This window comes from Vombatus ursinus, unplaced genomic scaffold (genome assembly GCF_900497805.2).
Source record: "Vombatus ursinus unplaced genomic scaffold, bare-nosed wombat genome assembly UNPS02014894.1, whole genome shotgun sequence".
Classification (NCBI taxonomy): domain Eukaryota; kingdom Metazoa; phylum Chordata; class Mammalia; order Diprotodontia; family Vombatidae; genus Vombatus; species Vombatus ursinus.
In genome coordinates this window covers 3,646,866-3,660,983 of record NW_020954672.1, presented here as the reverse complement: position 1 = coordinate 3,660,983, position 14,118 = coordinate 3,646,866, and the positions used below count along the sequence as shown (strand labels likewise).

Below are 14,118 nucleotides of genomic sequence, written 5' to 3'. Positions count from 1 at the left end.
TAAAGTGTCAGTAATGTAGACCAGGAAGAAAGTGGAGAACATTGTGGAACTAACTAGTCATTACCAAACCCAGCATATAGTATCAAATTTGGTTAGTTTTGCTAAACAGTTTTCCTTTTCTCTTTCCTATTCGTAGTTACAAGGGATAGCTCTCTGGGGAGGAGGGGGTAAGGACGTATCTTGAAATGCAGGTGATAGAAAATTTTATTTAAAAAAAGAAAAATAAAGCAATTAACTGAAGGGAAAAAAAAAAAAGATTGAGCCCTGAACAGTTTATGATTCATCTACCTTCCTGCCTAGGAGGTGTGGGGGTGTGGAGCATCCTGGAGAAAGGGTGCAAAGGTATAAACCTCTTTGTATCAATAGTAGGTTTGGAATACATCTCTCCAAGCTGTTTCATTTCTGTCTAGGCAGTCTGCCCAGACTGAGGCAGAATTCATTTCCAAATGACTTGATTAACTTTGAATATTTTCCCCAAGGACAAGCTGTGAACGTGAAGCCTCAAAAGAGGAACAGAAACCCAGACAGAACACCTTTATTCCATCTTAGGGAACCTAGGGGGCTGGAGTGGGTGGCATTGTGGGGAGTGAGTTCCTATACCTAGTGATCCTCCCTTTTTCATCTTATGTCACTCTGCAGGAACCTTCCTCGAGCTATTTTCATCTCCATCCCTCTGGTCACGTTTGTGTATGTCTTTGCCAACATTGCTTATGTCACTGCGATGTCACCCCAGGAGCTGCTGGCCTCCAATGCTGTCGCTGTGGTAAGGATTCCCATATTTCTGAAGCTCCCTCTGGGGCCAAGGACCCTTGAACCAGGAAGTTGGAAGGAAGTTTGGCTGAGTAATTAATCTCAGAGCACTTTTTCCCGGTGATCTGAGTCATATGGGCAGGAACCTCAGTAAGGGGATTATTCTGTTTAGTCCCCAGTTGGGAATTGCTGCTGCTCATTCTTAAAAGTCAGAGTACACAGAAGCTGGAATAAATGGGAATTCCAGTCCACCTCGTAACTTTCTTTCCCACTTCCCCTCAATTCTCTTCTGCTCTTCTGCCAGCATCAGCAGAGTGACTAAATATCACACGGAGCACAAAGCCTGAGCATCATCCTAGGCCCAGCCTTAGGAAAAACAAAAAAACATCCTGCCAAGTAGAGCTGTATATAAGGTGGGACATCTGCCATCTAGTGGACAGAGCTCCAGGGATCAGCACTCCTGGGTTCAGGTCCTGCCCCTGCCACTGGCTGTGTGACTTTGGACAAATTCCTTACCCTCATTGAGCATCAGTGTCCTTGCCTGTGAATGTGGAGATTGGAGCAGATGACCACCAAACTCCCTTTACACCTAACCTCTATGATTATATGATTGAGGACATAACAGAAAGTGTTCAGGATTCAAGGTCAGAGGCGCCTTGGTTCAAACCCCAGCTTTGCTAGTAAGCAGCTAGGTGGTGCACTGGGTAGCTCATTGGGCCTGGAGCAGGAAGACCTGAGTTCAAATCTTGCTTTAGACACTTACTGTTATCCTAAGCAAGTCATTATTTCTTCTAGAAAGATCAATCTTAACCACTCTCCTACTTCATGGAAAAGTATGTGAGAGTAACCAATATGGAGGAGAAAGTTCTCTTGGCTCTTTGGATGGAAGAGATCATATGATTTAATCCCTCAGGGCTAGAGGTTAGATGGTTCATCCCATTCTTCTCAAACCCACTGTGTGTTAGATGGAATCTGTCTTTATCTTTAAAGGCCTTTAGAGAAGGGAGGGCCACATCTCCTATATTCCATTCTAATCTTTAGTAGCCCTTATTCTTTAGAAATTCTTCCTCTTGCCTAATCAAAGTGCCCCATCTGCAGGCTTGTCCCAGAGACTGAAGAATAAACAATCACCTTTCAATTCAAGACTGTTATTATCCAACCCCACAATGCCTTTTTCCCCAAGCTAAATAACAACTAGCTGGTTCTCACAGTCTTTCCTCCTAGTAATGTTTTCCAACTTATTGGCTGTGTCTATTGAACCCTCTCTGGGTTTCTCTAGGCCCTGCCTTGTCAGATAGCATAGTTCTGTTAAGGATGAACTCATTACTGAGATAATACAGTAGTTGGCTAGTACTATACTGTGACAGGAGCAGTCCATTGTCCCAGTGACATTGCCTAGTTCTTTTCTCAGAGGGTGGAGAGGAATTTACTTTTTTAAATGAAGTCACTTTGTAAACATGATTCAGCTGACAACAGTCATAATAACAATAGCTAGTATTTATATGCTGCCTATTATGTGTCAGGCACTGTCCTAAGAGCTTTGCAATTATGATCTCCTTTGATCCTCATAACCTGGAAGGTAGGTGTTCTTATAATCCCCATTTTATAGTTGAAGTAACTGGGTTTAACAAGTGACTTACAGCTAGTGAGTGTCTTGAGGCTGAATTTGAAATCCGGTCATCCTGATTCTAGGCCCAGCACTCAATACACTGCACCACGTAAATCCTCAGGTAGTAGGGGGCTCATAGATGATTCTCTCCATTTTATAGAGGGGAAAACTGAAGCATAAAAATGAAAAAGGCGGGGGTGGGTAGGTGGCCCAATGGATAGAGCACGGCCCTGGAGTCAAGAGGACCTGAGTTCAAATCTGGCCTCAGACACTTGATACTTACTAGCTGTGTGACCCTGGGCTAGAAACTTAACCCTGATTGCCTCACCAGAAAGCAAAAAAAGAAATGAAAAACCTGGATCATGGCAGCACTACCCATATCAGACTGTTTCATTTTCTTTCTGTCTTTGTAATCCTCAGTTTTACACAGTCATTCCTTTCCTATAATAGGCACTTAATACATACTCATTGAATTGGACTAAATTGAACAGAATTGAATTATTGATCGCCTATAGGTCACCTAGTAAATCAGTGGTAGATCAGATTTGAACCCAGTCCAAAGTAGCAAACTCTTGCAAATCATCATCTGTGTTATCTTGAAACACAGGCCTGACTGTTTATCTCCAGAGGGGACAGACAGAGCCTGTGATATCTGGAGCCTTCAAACCCATCGTTTCCTCCTTTATGATTTGCTGCTCATGAGATTGCATCAGGACTGGCAGCAACAATTTCTTGAATCCCCAGCGAAGAAGAATTGTCTCATGAATGTGCTCTATCTAATCTCAGCTCCGTTGTAAGCCCTCACTTAACAAGTATTCACCAGCCAGTCATCTAACTTTCATGGATTTTCTTCCCTTCCTCAAATGTTCATTTGCTTTTATAGCAAGGGGTAAGCAAACTACAACCAAATCTGTCCAGCTATTGCCTGAGGATGGTCTTTACATCTTAAAATACCTTGGCCCAGGCTATAATTTTCTGACCACTGAATTAGCTGACAAATATTAACTGAGTGCCTATTTGGTGAGCCACACTAGGATAAGGGCTATGGCGGCTATTAAAGAAACATCTATGTACCAGATACTGTGCTAGGAGTTTACAGTACAGATAGAAAAACTGACAAAAAGACTGTCTTCAATGAGCTTACTTTCTAACAAGAGAAAAAAACAAGTACATAGGTATATTCAGGTTAAACATGGAGTTGTTAAACAGTTAGGGAGGGAGAAAGGACAGGATGCTCCCTAGCATTTGTAAAGCTGAGTCCTAAAGGAGTAGAGAGGTCCTTTGAGTCAGAGGTGAGGAGGATATGCATTCCAAGCATGGGAGGACAGCCGTGGAAAAGCATAGAAATGCCATGGGGTATTGTGTGTGAGGGACCGAGAGGAAGCCAGTCTGGCCAGATCAGAGTTGCTTCATATCTACTGAGGAGAGAAAAATGATGGCAGCTGAAACAAAAATGTGGGCATTATGTAAGAACGTATATAGTGCCAAATTGTGCCATACCAACTCTTAAGTGCTGCAAGAATTCAGAGGAGGAAGATTTTTTTTTTTCCTCAATGTATCTTATCACTGGGCCTTGCCAGACCATTTTTCTGGGGGCCAGTCTGTTGCTGAAAAAAGAGTGAGAAGAGAGTATGAGGAGATAAGGAAGAGGGGTAAGACATAGCTCTTGAGGGACTCATTGTAGGAAAGTAGAAGCTGTATTGTAATTTTTACATTAGATTGTAAGTTCCTTGAGGTCAGGGTTAATATCACTTTTTCATCTTTGTAGCACTCACCTTTGAGTGCCTGGCCCAAGCAAGGCCTAGAACCTAGTAGGTGTTCGGTAAACATTTGTTGAAATGCAGTGGTTAGTTATAACTCATAGTAGTTAGGAAAGGAATCATGGTAGAAGTACGACCTGAGCTGGTTCTTCAAGGCAACCAGGGTTTGAGAGAAAAGGGGAAGCTGTTCATTCCTAGGACTTGAATCAACTTTTGGTCTGGATCTATGTTGTCACTGGTTTCAAGCAATTCCTGGTGAGATCTACCAAAGCAGATCAGCAGCTGTTGCTCTTAGTTGCCCAAAGGTTATAATCAGCTCATGTCGGAAGTAGAACTTAAATCCAGACCTTTCTGACTCCCAGATCAGACCTCTACTCCCTCCACTATGCTGCCTCTCATATGAGTGAACACTGGGAGACAGAAATGTGCATGGCTTGTTCATTGAACAGTGAAAAGACTTCCACGTACCTAACTCTAGCCAAGTATGCATGCTCAAAATAGTGGGAGATCAGGTTCCTTGAATGAGTTTTTATGGAAGATGTATCTCCTTCCCCAGTAGGAATGAAGTCTGGGCTCAACCTATTTTCTCTAGTCCAATCAAACAAGCATTTATTAAGTGTGTATTCTCTGCTGCAAGATAGTATGGGAGACTGAAGATAGAGACAAAATGAAAAAAAAAAGTCCATACCCTCAGGTAGCTTACATTCTCCTGGGAGGGGGAGATGAGATAATATGTGGAAGAGACCATTGGGAATCACTTAGCAGATAATAAGAGCACTGAGCCTTGAAAGAAACTCAAAGGTTTCTGTGAGGCAGAGGTGAAAAGGGTATGTACATTAGAGAGGCAGCAGGGGTGGATGGGGAGGAAGGAATATTCTCTAAGCCTAGAAAGGTAGACTGAGGCAGATTGTGAAAAGATTTAACTGCCTACCATTTATCTTGAGCAGGGCAAGTAGCATGGTCACACTTGGACTTTATAAGAAGATTATTTTGGCAATTATAGGGAAGGTAGATTGGAGAGAGGAAAGACTAGAGGAGAGAGAAATGACTGAAGAGATAGTTGGCACAGTTGAGAATAGGAGTTCAAATCTAGCCTCATATATATTTTAGCTTTGTGATTGTGGGCAAGGCACTGAACCTTTCTGTGCATCAGTTTCCTCTTCTGCAAAATGGGGATAGTAATATCATACCTCCCTCCCTCATACATACCTGATTTTAGCCAAGAATTTGAGTTCAAAATAGTAGCATATCAGATTCCTTGAATTTCTCTCATGGGTCCCCTAGGGCCTTTGTTGTTTTGAGGATAAAATGAGGTATTGTAAAGCACTATGCTTTTGTACTTTTCAGTTGTTTCAATTCTGCTGTACTCTCTGTGACTTCAGTTTAGGGTTTTTTTGGCAAAGACGCTATAGTGATTTGTCATTTCCTTCTCCAGCTCATTTTACAGATGAGGAAACTGAGGCAAACAGGGTTAACTGACTTACCCAGGAACACACAGCTAATACATGTCTGCGGTCACATTTGAACTCAGGTCCTCGTGACTCCAGGCCTGCTGCTCTATCCACTGTACCACTTAGCTGCCTCATATAAATGCTAGCTATTTTTCTTAAGTAATAATTACACAGAATTATAAAATAATTCATAAATATAATGCTAGTTCTTATTAATAATAATAGTCTAGGTGCGAGATGATAATTGTTTGAATTAAGGTGCAGCCATGTGAGTTGAAGAGAAAGGGATGCCTGTCAAGAGATGTGGCATTAAAACAGCTTGTTCTTGGCAACTGATGGATGTGAGCAACTTTGGACCTAGAAAGAGAGCACTAAGGCCTCTTTGGTGGCCCAGGCAGTATCCTATGGATAGGGCTATGTGGAGAACAGGAGCAGTGATGGGAGAAAAAAAAGCAAGGCAGGGCCCCTTCTGTAAGGGAGCTCAGCACAGAGTTTTCACCTGTCCTTTGTCTCCTCTTCCAGACCTTTGGAGAGAAGCTTCTTGGTGTCATGGCCTGGATCATGCCCATTTCAGTTGCGCTGTCCACATTCGGTGGAGTTAATGGATCTCTCTTTACATCCTCCAGGTGAGTTCAGCCTCTACACTGTCTGTGAGTGGAGTGGGGAGCTTGGCTGTGTAAATGGCCTTGTGTGCAATAATGTGTGTTTGTGTGCGCGTGCATGTGCATATATACCCACGGTTTTTTTATACCCAGGTAGATAAGTACACATAAGACATGTGAAAGTGATTCTATGTGAATTCTTTATCTCTGTGTATATCTCTATGGGTTTACAGAGAGGCATTGCTTGTGTGTGTGTGTGTGTGTGTGTGTGTGTGTGTGTGTGTGTGTGTGTGTACTCATACATGCATGTACATGAGACAGCAATTTCTAAGGCTCCTAACATTGGATGGAGAAAAAGAAAAGGCAGCACCTTTTACCATTTTGGGCCCACTTCATTTGGGTGGATAAGGTGTAGGTGGGGAGTGGGGTTAGCCCCCAGTCCATTTCATTCTCAGCTTTGATGACCTGTTAGGGGATAGAAAAGTCTTGGGGCCTCCTTGGTCCATTTATCTGGGGTTCTAGCTGCTAATGAGAATAGAGTGAAAAGCAACCATTGCATGAGGGGACAAGGAGAGAGGAACATATGATTCTTGAGTGTGGCACTGAAAAAAACCACTGGACTTAGAGACAGACATCTGGGTTCACATCACAGCTCTTCTCCTTACTGCTTTGTGTGATATTGAATAAGGCACTAAACCTCTCTGGGCCTCAGTTTCCTCATCTGTAAATTGAGGAGTTTAGATTAGATGGTGTCTGTGAACCTAGGGAAAGGGTCAACGTCTAAGCCCTCCCTCGTTCGGACCCATCAGGCCAAACTTTGACTTGGATATGACTGTCTTGGCAAGAGGCCATGCAGGCACCTAGCCTGGCTTCCCAAGTGGTCTGTGCTGTGTGACCTTTGCAATCCCATGTTGTAGTATACATTCAAGCAACTTGGTGTTGAGTGAGGAGAGGAGCAGGAGAAAGAAAGAGGATTCATCTTCTTTACCTTGAACTGAATGCTACGGGGAGGCCAGGAAGGGTTCCAGCAAAACTCTGTAGGTTTGGGTTGGAACTGAGCCACCCAGTGTTCCTGCGAAGGCCAAAGCCTCAGGGGAGCATTCATACCCAAATCAGAGTCAGTCATGCAGTCAGGGAGGCCACATGCTGTCTCATCCACTGTATTCAGCTCACTGACTGGGCTGCCTTTGAGCTTAACTCACCCTGGCTTACAGCCAACACAGCACTACCCCAGCAGCAACAGGAATTCCCTTGAGGGGACCAAGGTGCCATGTTTGGGGGGCATTGTACAGAGAAGGTGCACAGTTCTGGTACCATTCCTGTAACTGGGGCATCACACACTCACCCATGGCAACCTCATGTGCCTGTTAAACAGGAGCTGCCGCAGCCTCGGAAGTCCCACTGGAGGGCCCTGGAAGAGAGCCTGTCCATCGTGGCTTTCTGGGATCTTTTGGAAGAGAAAGTGACTAAAGCAAGTTAGAGCTGGGTTTGTCCCTGCAGGGAGGTCACACAGGCAGGTCTGGCTGCACGTGGGTGGATGTAGTTGTGTGTGTGTGCATGCGACAGGGAATGTATGTATATGCTAGTCATCTGCACACATCATCCACCCACCCCTAACACCCTTCTTGGAGGAAAGGCCTTCTCTGTTCATTTATTCACTTTTCCCTTAAAAAGGTTTCATTTCAGGTATGGAATGGATGGCTTTTTGCCAAGGTGTGGAAGTGTGTGTGGGTGTGACACCCTCTCTAATTTCATCAGTCATCAGCAATAGAGCAGGGATTGTCTTTAGGCAGCCTTATGTTTGGATCCTGGGATAATAGATGGAGGCAAGGGAGATGTTGACTGCACCAATAGGAGAGGCAAACATAAAGCTGCATGTAAAGACTCAGCTGTATTTGTAGCTATTCTTGGTGCATGACATCACCCTGCCAGGGGGTGCCCACAGGTGGGCTAGAGCATCCAGGCATGTGTATGGCTGCATGTGGGAGGTGGGGCAGGATGGTCAAGGCAGTTGATGGCAGGTTACCTGGTGCCATATCTCCAATTCCTATGCTTCTGGTCTGTACAAGTCTGGCAAACATGTTCATGTGTGTCAGTCTGACCCTGTTCTAGCTCGGACCATGTTTTTGCGTTCTTTGTGTCTTTTGTGCCTTAATGTAATGCCTGGCATATAATAAGGGCTCAATAAATGCTTGTTGGCTGACTGACTGACTGACTCATGGACAGCCATCCCTGGTCAACACCTCCCTTCACCCACCCACCCCCATACCCCAGTGGTGACCCTGGACAGAACTGAAATTAGTGGTTCCATCTTTGGAGTCCTAGCCTCCTAGATCTGGGTCTTCTGCCTATATCTCCTCCGTTACACTTTGGCCAATATTTGTACCAAGATATAAATGACTAATGAGAACTTGGAGCTCTTCTATCCCAAAGACATTTGTCTTTTCAATAAAAAGGGAGAAAACATACAGTATAGTTACAGATATGACAAAGTGGAGAAAGGTATTTTAGGGAGGTGACCTTCCCAGCAGCTCCTGAAATTATTTCAGGCAGGTAGCTGCCTTCTCTGCCTGTAAAGCTGGCCTTCTCACTTCCTCCATCTCCTCTTACTACAGCCCAACCCAACATAGATTTTGAACTTGAAGAGGGTGTGGCCATTAATAACCTAGACCTCAGACACCAGGTCTTCCCAGGCCACTCAGGGCCTATCTATCAGCTGCCTCTGTGATAGCATGGAAAGATAAATGAGACAGTATGTGTATATGTCTTGTGTGTTGTGTGTGTGCATGAATGGGGGGAGCCTGTATACTGGGACCAGTTCCTGGGGGAGGTTGAGGATAAGGCAAGACACAAGGGGAGGGGGTAGAGCGTGCCATGAGTCTTAGACTTCTTTTACTCGATCCAGAGGAAACAGAGGCCTCATGCCAGACCCCTACTCCTTCTTTTCTTCCTTTACTAGACTATTCTTTGCTGGAGCCCGGGAGGGCCACCTGCCCAGTGTGCTGGCTATGATCCACATAAAACGTTGTACTCCTATCCCTGCTCTCCTCTTCACGGTAAGGATCAGTCAGTCCCTCAGCTAGCTCTCCCCTCCCTGTTTCTATTTCTGTTCTGTTTGGGCCTACTCTGGGCCTACTCCATCCTGTTCTAATCAGCATCTGAGCTGTCAGTTTCAATCTTTCACATATACCATTCCATCACCCTCCTCTAGCTTTCAGTTGAATTGTATTGAGTTGTAACTGATTTGATATATACTCTGAACCTTGTGAGTTCATTGGTATAGGGAACTCCAAGATGAAGAAATTCCCTCCACCAATGTAGGTCAGCACCTCCTTTTGTGCCAATTATTGTCTTAAAGAGCTGACTCTGAGTGACAGTCAGGGGCAGTACCTGAACTCAAATCTTCCTGGCTTCAAGGAGCATCCCTCTACTACCCTACACTGCCTCTTATTGATATCAAGTGGAACAGAAATATCCTCAATTATGAAAAGATCTGACATCTAGAGGCAGCTAGGTGGACCTGGAATCAGGAAGATCTGAGTTCAGATTTGACCTCAAATCCCAGCTGTGTAATCTTGAACAAACCAGTTAACCACTGCCTGCCTGAATTTCTTCATCTCTAAAATGGGGATAATAATAACACCCATCTCCCAGGATGGTTGTGAGGACCAAATGACATCATATTTGTAAAAGTGCTTTGCAGACCTTAAATTTCTATATAAACTTTAGCTATATTTTAGCAGATTTTAAAAAGAGTCTGCCAAACTAGGGTTAGGTGATAGGGGGAGGCAGGGAAGCTGATAAACCTAAAATATCTGGCAGAGGAGAAAAGAGAAGGGAAATATATTTTATTTTATTTTTTAAATTTATTTAGTATTTTATTTTTCCCCAGTTACATGTAATAACAATTTTTAACGTTTGTTTTTAAACTTTAAACTTGTTTAAACTTTAAAACTTTAAAAAAATTTCTAAACTCTATCCCATCCTCCCTCTTCATCCCCCACATTGAGAAGGCAAGCAATTTGAAATAGGTTATACATGTGCAGTTATATAAAACACTTCCACAATAGTCATGTAGTCAAAGAAAACTATGTTTCACTCTGCATTCAGACACCATCAGTTCTTTGGCGATGGCTAGCATTTTTCATCATAAGTCCTTCAGAACTGTCTAGCATCGTTGTATTGCTGAGAATAGCTAAGTCATTTCAGAGCAAATAATCCTACAATATTACTGTTACTTTGTACACGGTACATGTCACTTTGTATCAACTCATAAGTCTTTCCAGGTTTCTCTGCTACCATCCTACTCATCATTTCCAGAGAAGGGAAATTTAGAGGGATTCCATGGAAGAAACAAAGAACTCTCTCCGTTAAAACCTCTTTGAATTATTTCCTTCTTCCAGTTCCAAATGTACAATGGAAAATTAGTTTGGGTTATTTGAAATTTGCTCACAAATTAGCAGAAATACAGCTCAATGTAGCTGTAGACAAAGTAGTTTCTACGTTGATAGAAAAAAAAAGTCCCAAATAGTTCAGGGTATAGATATGAATGATCAATCATATGTAAATGAGGCTGGAGATGATGCCAGGGGGTTGGTGGACCACAAGCAGTGCTTGAATCAATGATGAGGTGCAGTCACAAACAACAGAACTGAGATATGGGGTTACACTTGTTGGAATCAAGAGAATGCCCTCTTGTTATCCTCAGTATTGATCAGATTCCCTGTAGAAAATTATACTCAATACTGGACTGGACTCTTCCATCCAAGAGTGTTAAAGAGAACATGTTAGCCAAGATGATTGGAAAACTCAACCAATGAGAAAGGTGTAATGAGAGCTAAAATGATTAAATCAAGAGAAAACAGGGATGAAAGAGATTAGTTTCTGTTTTTTGTACTATGAAAATGTATTTTTCAAAGGCTGATGACTTGATCCCTATCTCCACTCAAGAGAAAAAAAATGAAAATTTTCATCAGTTATAACAGGAAGGATATTAGGAAGAAATCCCTGACCTAGAGGGTCAGGGGAGAAGTAAGGGAATCTTCTGGGCATCTATAAAATGGCATCATTTAGATTCTGAGGCTATCAAGAATCAAGCAGACCTGTCAAAGTCCCTTCTAAGAGAATGACTCTAAATATCTTTCAGACTATTAATTCAACCAACTTCTCTTCATCCTCACAGTGCATCTCCACCCTGCTGATGCTGGTGACCAGTGACATATATACGCTCATCAACTATGTAGGCTTCATCAATTACTTATTCTATGGTGTCACAATTGCTGGGCAAATTGTCCTGCGCTGGAAGCAACCTAATATTGCCCGCCCCATCAAGGTGAGAACTTGATAATTCCAAACCCCTTTGCCCTTCAACTTTTTCTGGCTGAGAGCAGCCCTGGTCCACAAATCTGCTTGTTCTTTGTGGAGCTTCTTTTTTTACCTATTTTTAGCTTGTTTAGCTTTTTTCACATTTATATCTGTGCAAACTCATTAAGAATTAGGAGACCTGGATCCTTTTTTTTTCTTTTAAATAGTGTTTTATTGTTTACAATTACATATAAAGATAGTTTTCAACATTCATTTTTTTAAGATTTTGAGTTTCAAATTTTTCTCTGTCCCTCCTATCCCACATATTTCACATTAGCCATGTTGTGAAAATTGAACCAGAATAAAAGGAAAAGGCCACAATAAACAAAAAAAAGGTGAAAATCTGCATTCAGACTCTAGTTCTTTCTCTGGATGTGGATAGCATTTTCCATCATAGTTGATCATTGCACAGTGTTGCTGTTGCTATATGCATTGTTCTGGTTCTGCTCATTTCACTCAGCATCAGTTCATGTAAGTCCAGGTTTTTCTGAAATTTGCCTGCTCATCATTTCTTCTATTACATTCATATACCACAACTTGGTCAGCCGTTCCCCAGTTAATAGACATCCCCTCAATTTCCAGTTCTTTGCCACCACAAAAGAGCTGCTATAAATATTTTTGTGCATGTAGATCCTTTTCCCTTTTTTATGATCTCTTTGGTACAGACCTCATAGTGGTACTGCTAGATAAAATGGTAGTTTGACTGCCCTTTGGGCATAGTTCCAAATTGCTCTCCAGAATGATTGGATCAGTTCACAATTCTACTAACAATGCACTGTGTCCAATATTTCCACATCTTCTCCAACATATATCATTTTCATTTTCTGTCATGTTAACTAATCTAATAGGTGTGAGGTGGTACCTCAGAGTTGTTTTAATTTTCATTTCTCTAATTAATAGTGATTTAGAAGGTTTTTTTTCCATGTGACTATAGATAGGTTTAATTTCTTCATCAGAAAACTCCCTGTTCATATCCTTTTACCATTTATAAATTGGAGAATGACTTATGGTCTTATATTGAGTAATGAGGCCTTTATCAGAAACATTTGCTGAAAAAATTCCCACTTTCTTTTCCTTCTGTTCTTTGTTGTGTTCACTTTTTTGAGTGTAAAAACTTTAATTTTAATTTAATGTAATCAAAATTACCCATTTTGTACTTCCTAATGTCCTATCTCTTACTTGGTCATAAATTCTTCCCTTCTTCATAGACCTGACAGGTAAACCATTCCTTGCTTTCCTAATTTGCTTTTGTGCTTATTATCACCCTTTATGTCTAAGTCATGTACCCATTTTAACTTTATCTTGGTGTACAATGTGAGATGTTGGTCTATACCTAGTTTCTGCCATATTATTTCAGTTTTTCCAGCAATTTTTGTCAAATAGTGAATTCTTATTCTAGAACCTGGAATCTTTGGGTTTATCAAACAAGTAGATTACTATGATCATCTACTGTGTCTTGTGTACTTCATCTATTCCATTAATCCACCACTCTATGTCTTACACAGTACCAAATAGTTTTGATGATTGCTGCTTTATAATATAGTTTTAAATCTGGTTTGGCGAGGCCACTTTCTTTTGCTTTTTTTTCATTATTATTATTATTTCCCTTGATATTCTTGACCTTTTGTTCTTCCAGGTCAATTTTATTATTTTTTCCAGTTATATAAAATAATTTTTTGGTAGTTTGATATGGCACTGAATAAGTAAATTGATTTAGGTAGAATTGTCATTTTTATTGTAGCTTGGCCTACCTATGAGCAACTGCTGTTTTTTTTAGTTGTTTAGATCTGTCTTTATCTGTGTGAAAAATGTTTTGTAATTGTGTTTTTATAGTTGCTATAGATCAAGTTCTTCTACTAACTAGCTATATGGCTTGGAGCAAGTGGCTTCACTTCCCTTTGCCCCTGGGAAATGGAAGGGTTGGATTCTCGTTGGTCTCTAAGATTCCTTCCATCTCTGTTGTCTTGACTATTTAACCTCTCTAAGGCTCAGTTTCCTCCATGTCAAATGAGGGTAAAAGTAGCAAAAGTACCTAATACAAGGTTGCTGTGAAATTTCTTATTTCACTCAAATTCAATAATGTATGTAAAGCATTAAGGATATGACAGTTCTCATTATTAGTCTAAACTCCTGTCTGACTTTCAATATCCACCATGATGTAGATCTATAGTTCCCAGATACAATGCTGTGTTATTTAGAAGAAACACTAGATATGAAGAGTAGTTACATACCAGCTCTGATACTTTCTAACTCTGTGACTGCACAAGTCATTTTTTACTGATCTGACCCTCTATTCCCAGCTGTGTTCAATGGCGATCATATTTGTTGATGAGCTGTATAAATGTCTTATTGTCATTTATTCCGCTTTATTTCCCACTACTCTCTGACAGATATTCTCTGTTCCAAAAAAGCTTATCTCTTTTCTATTCCATTTCCCTCTGCTAGATCAGAGGGCTCCAAACTTGATCACACACCTTTATCAGAAAACAAACAAACAAATAAACAAATCTGCTATGAATCCTTCAGTCTAATGGGTGATGACACAAACAATAAAAATTATTATATGTGTTATGCAGCAGAGA

General features: G+C 41.5%; 1 protein-coding gene across 2 annotated transcripts in view; it reads left to right on the top strand.

Annotated features, from left to right (window-relative positions):
• SLC7A8 (solute carrier family 7 member 8) overlaps positions 1-14,118 on the top strand; it is a 77,053-nt gene that overhangs the window by 59,598 nt on the left and 3,337 nt on the right. For both annotated transcript variants that reach the window (XM_027843175.1, XM_027843176.1), the window contains 4 exons: positions 640-763; positions 6,093-6,196; positions 9,132-9,228; positions 11,355-11,504. In XM_027843175.1, coding sequence (XP_027698976.1) covers positions 640-763; positions 6,093-6,196; positions 9,132-9,228; positions 11,355-11,504 — 475 coding nt within the window. The remainder of the gene's footprint in view (positions 1-639; positions 764-6,092; positions 6,197-9,131; positions 9,229-11,354; positions 11,505-14,118) is intronic.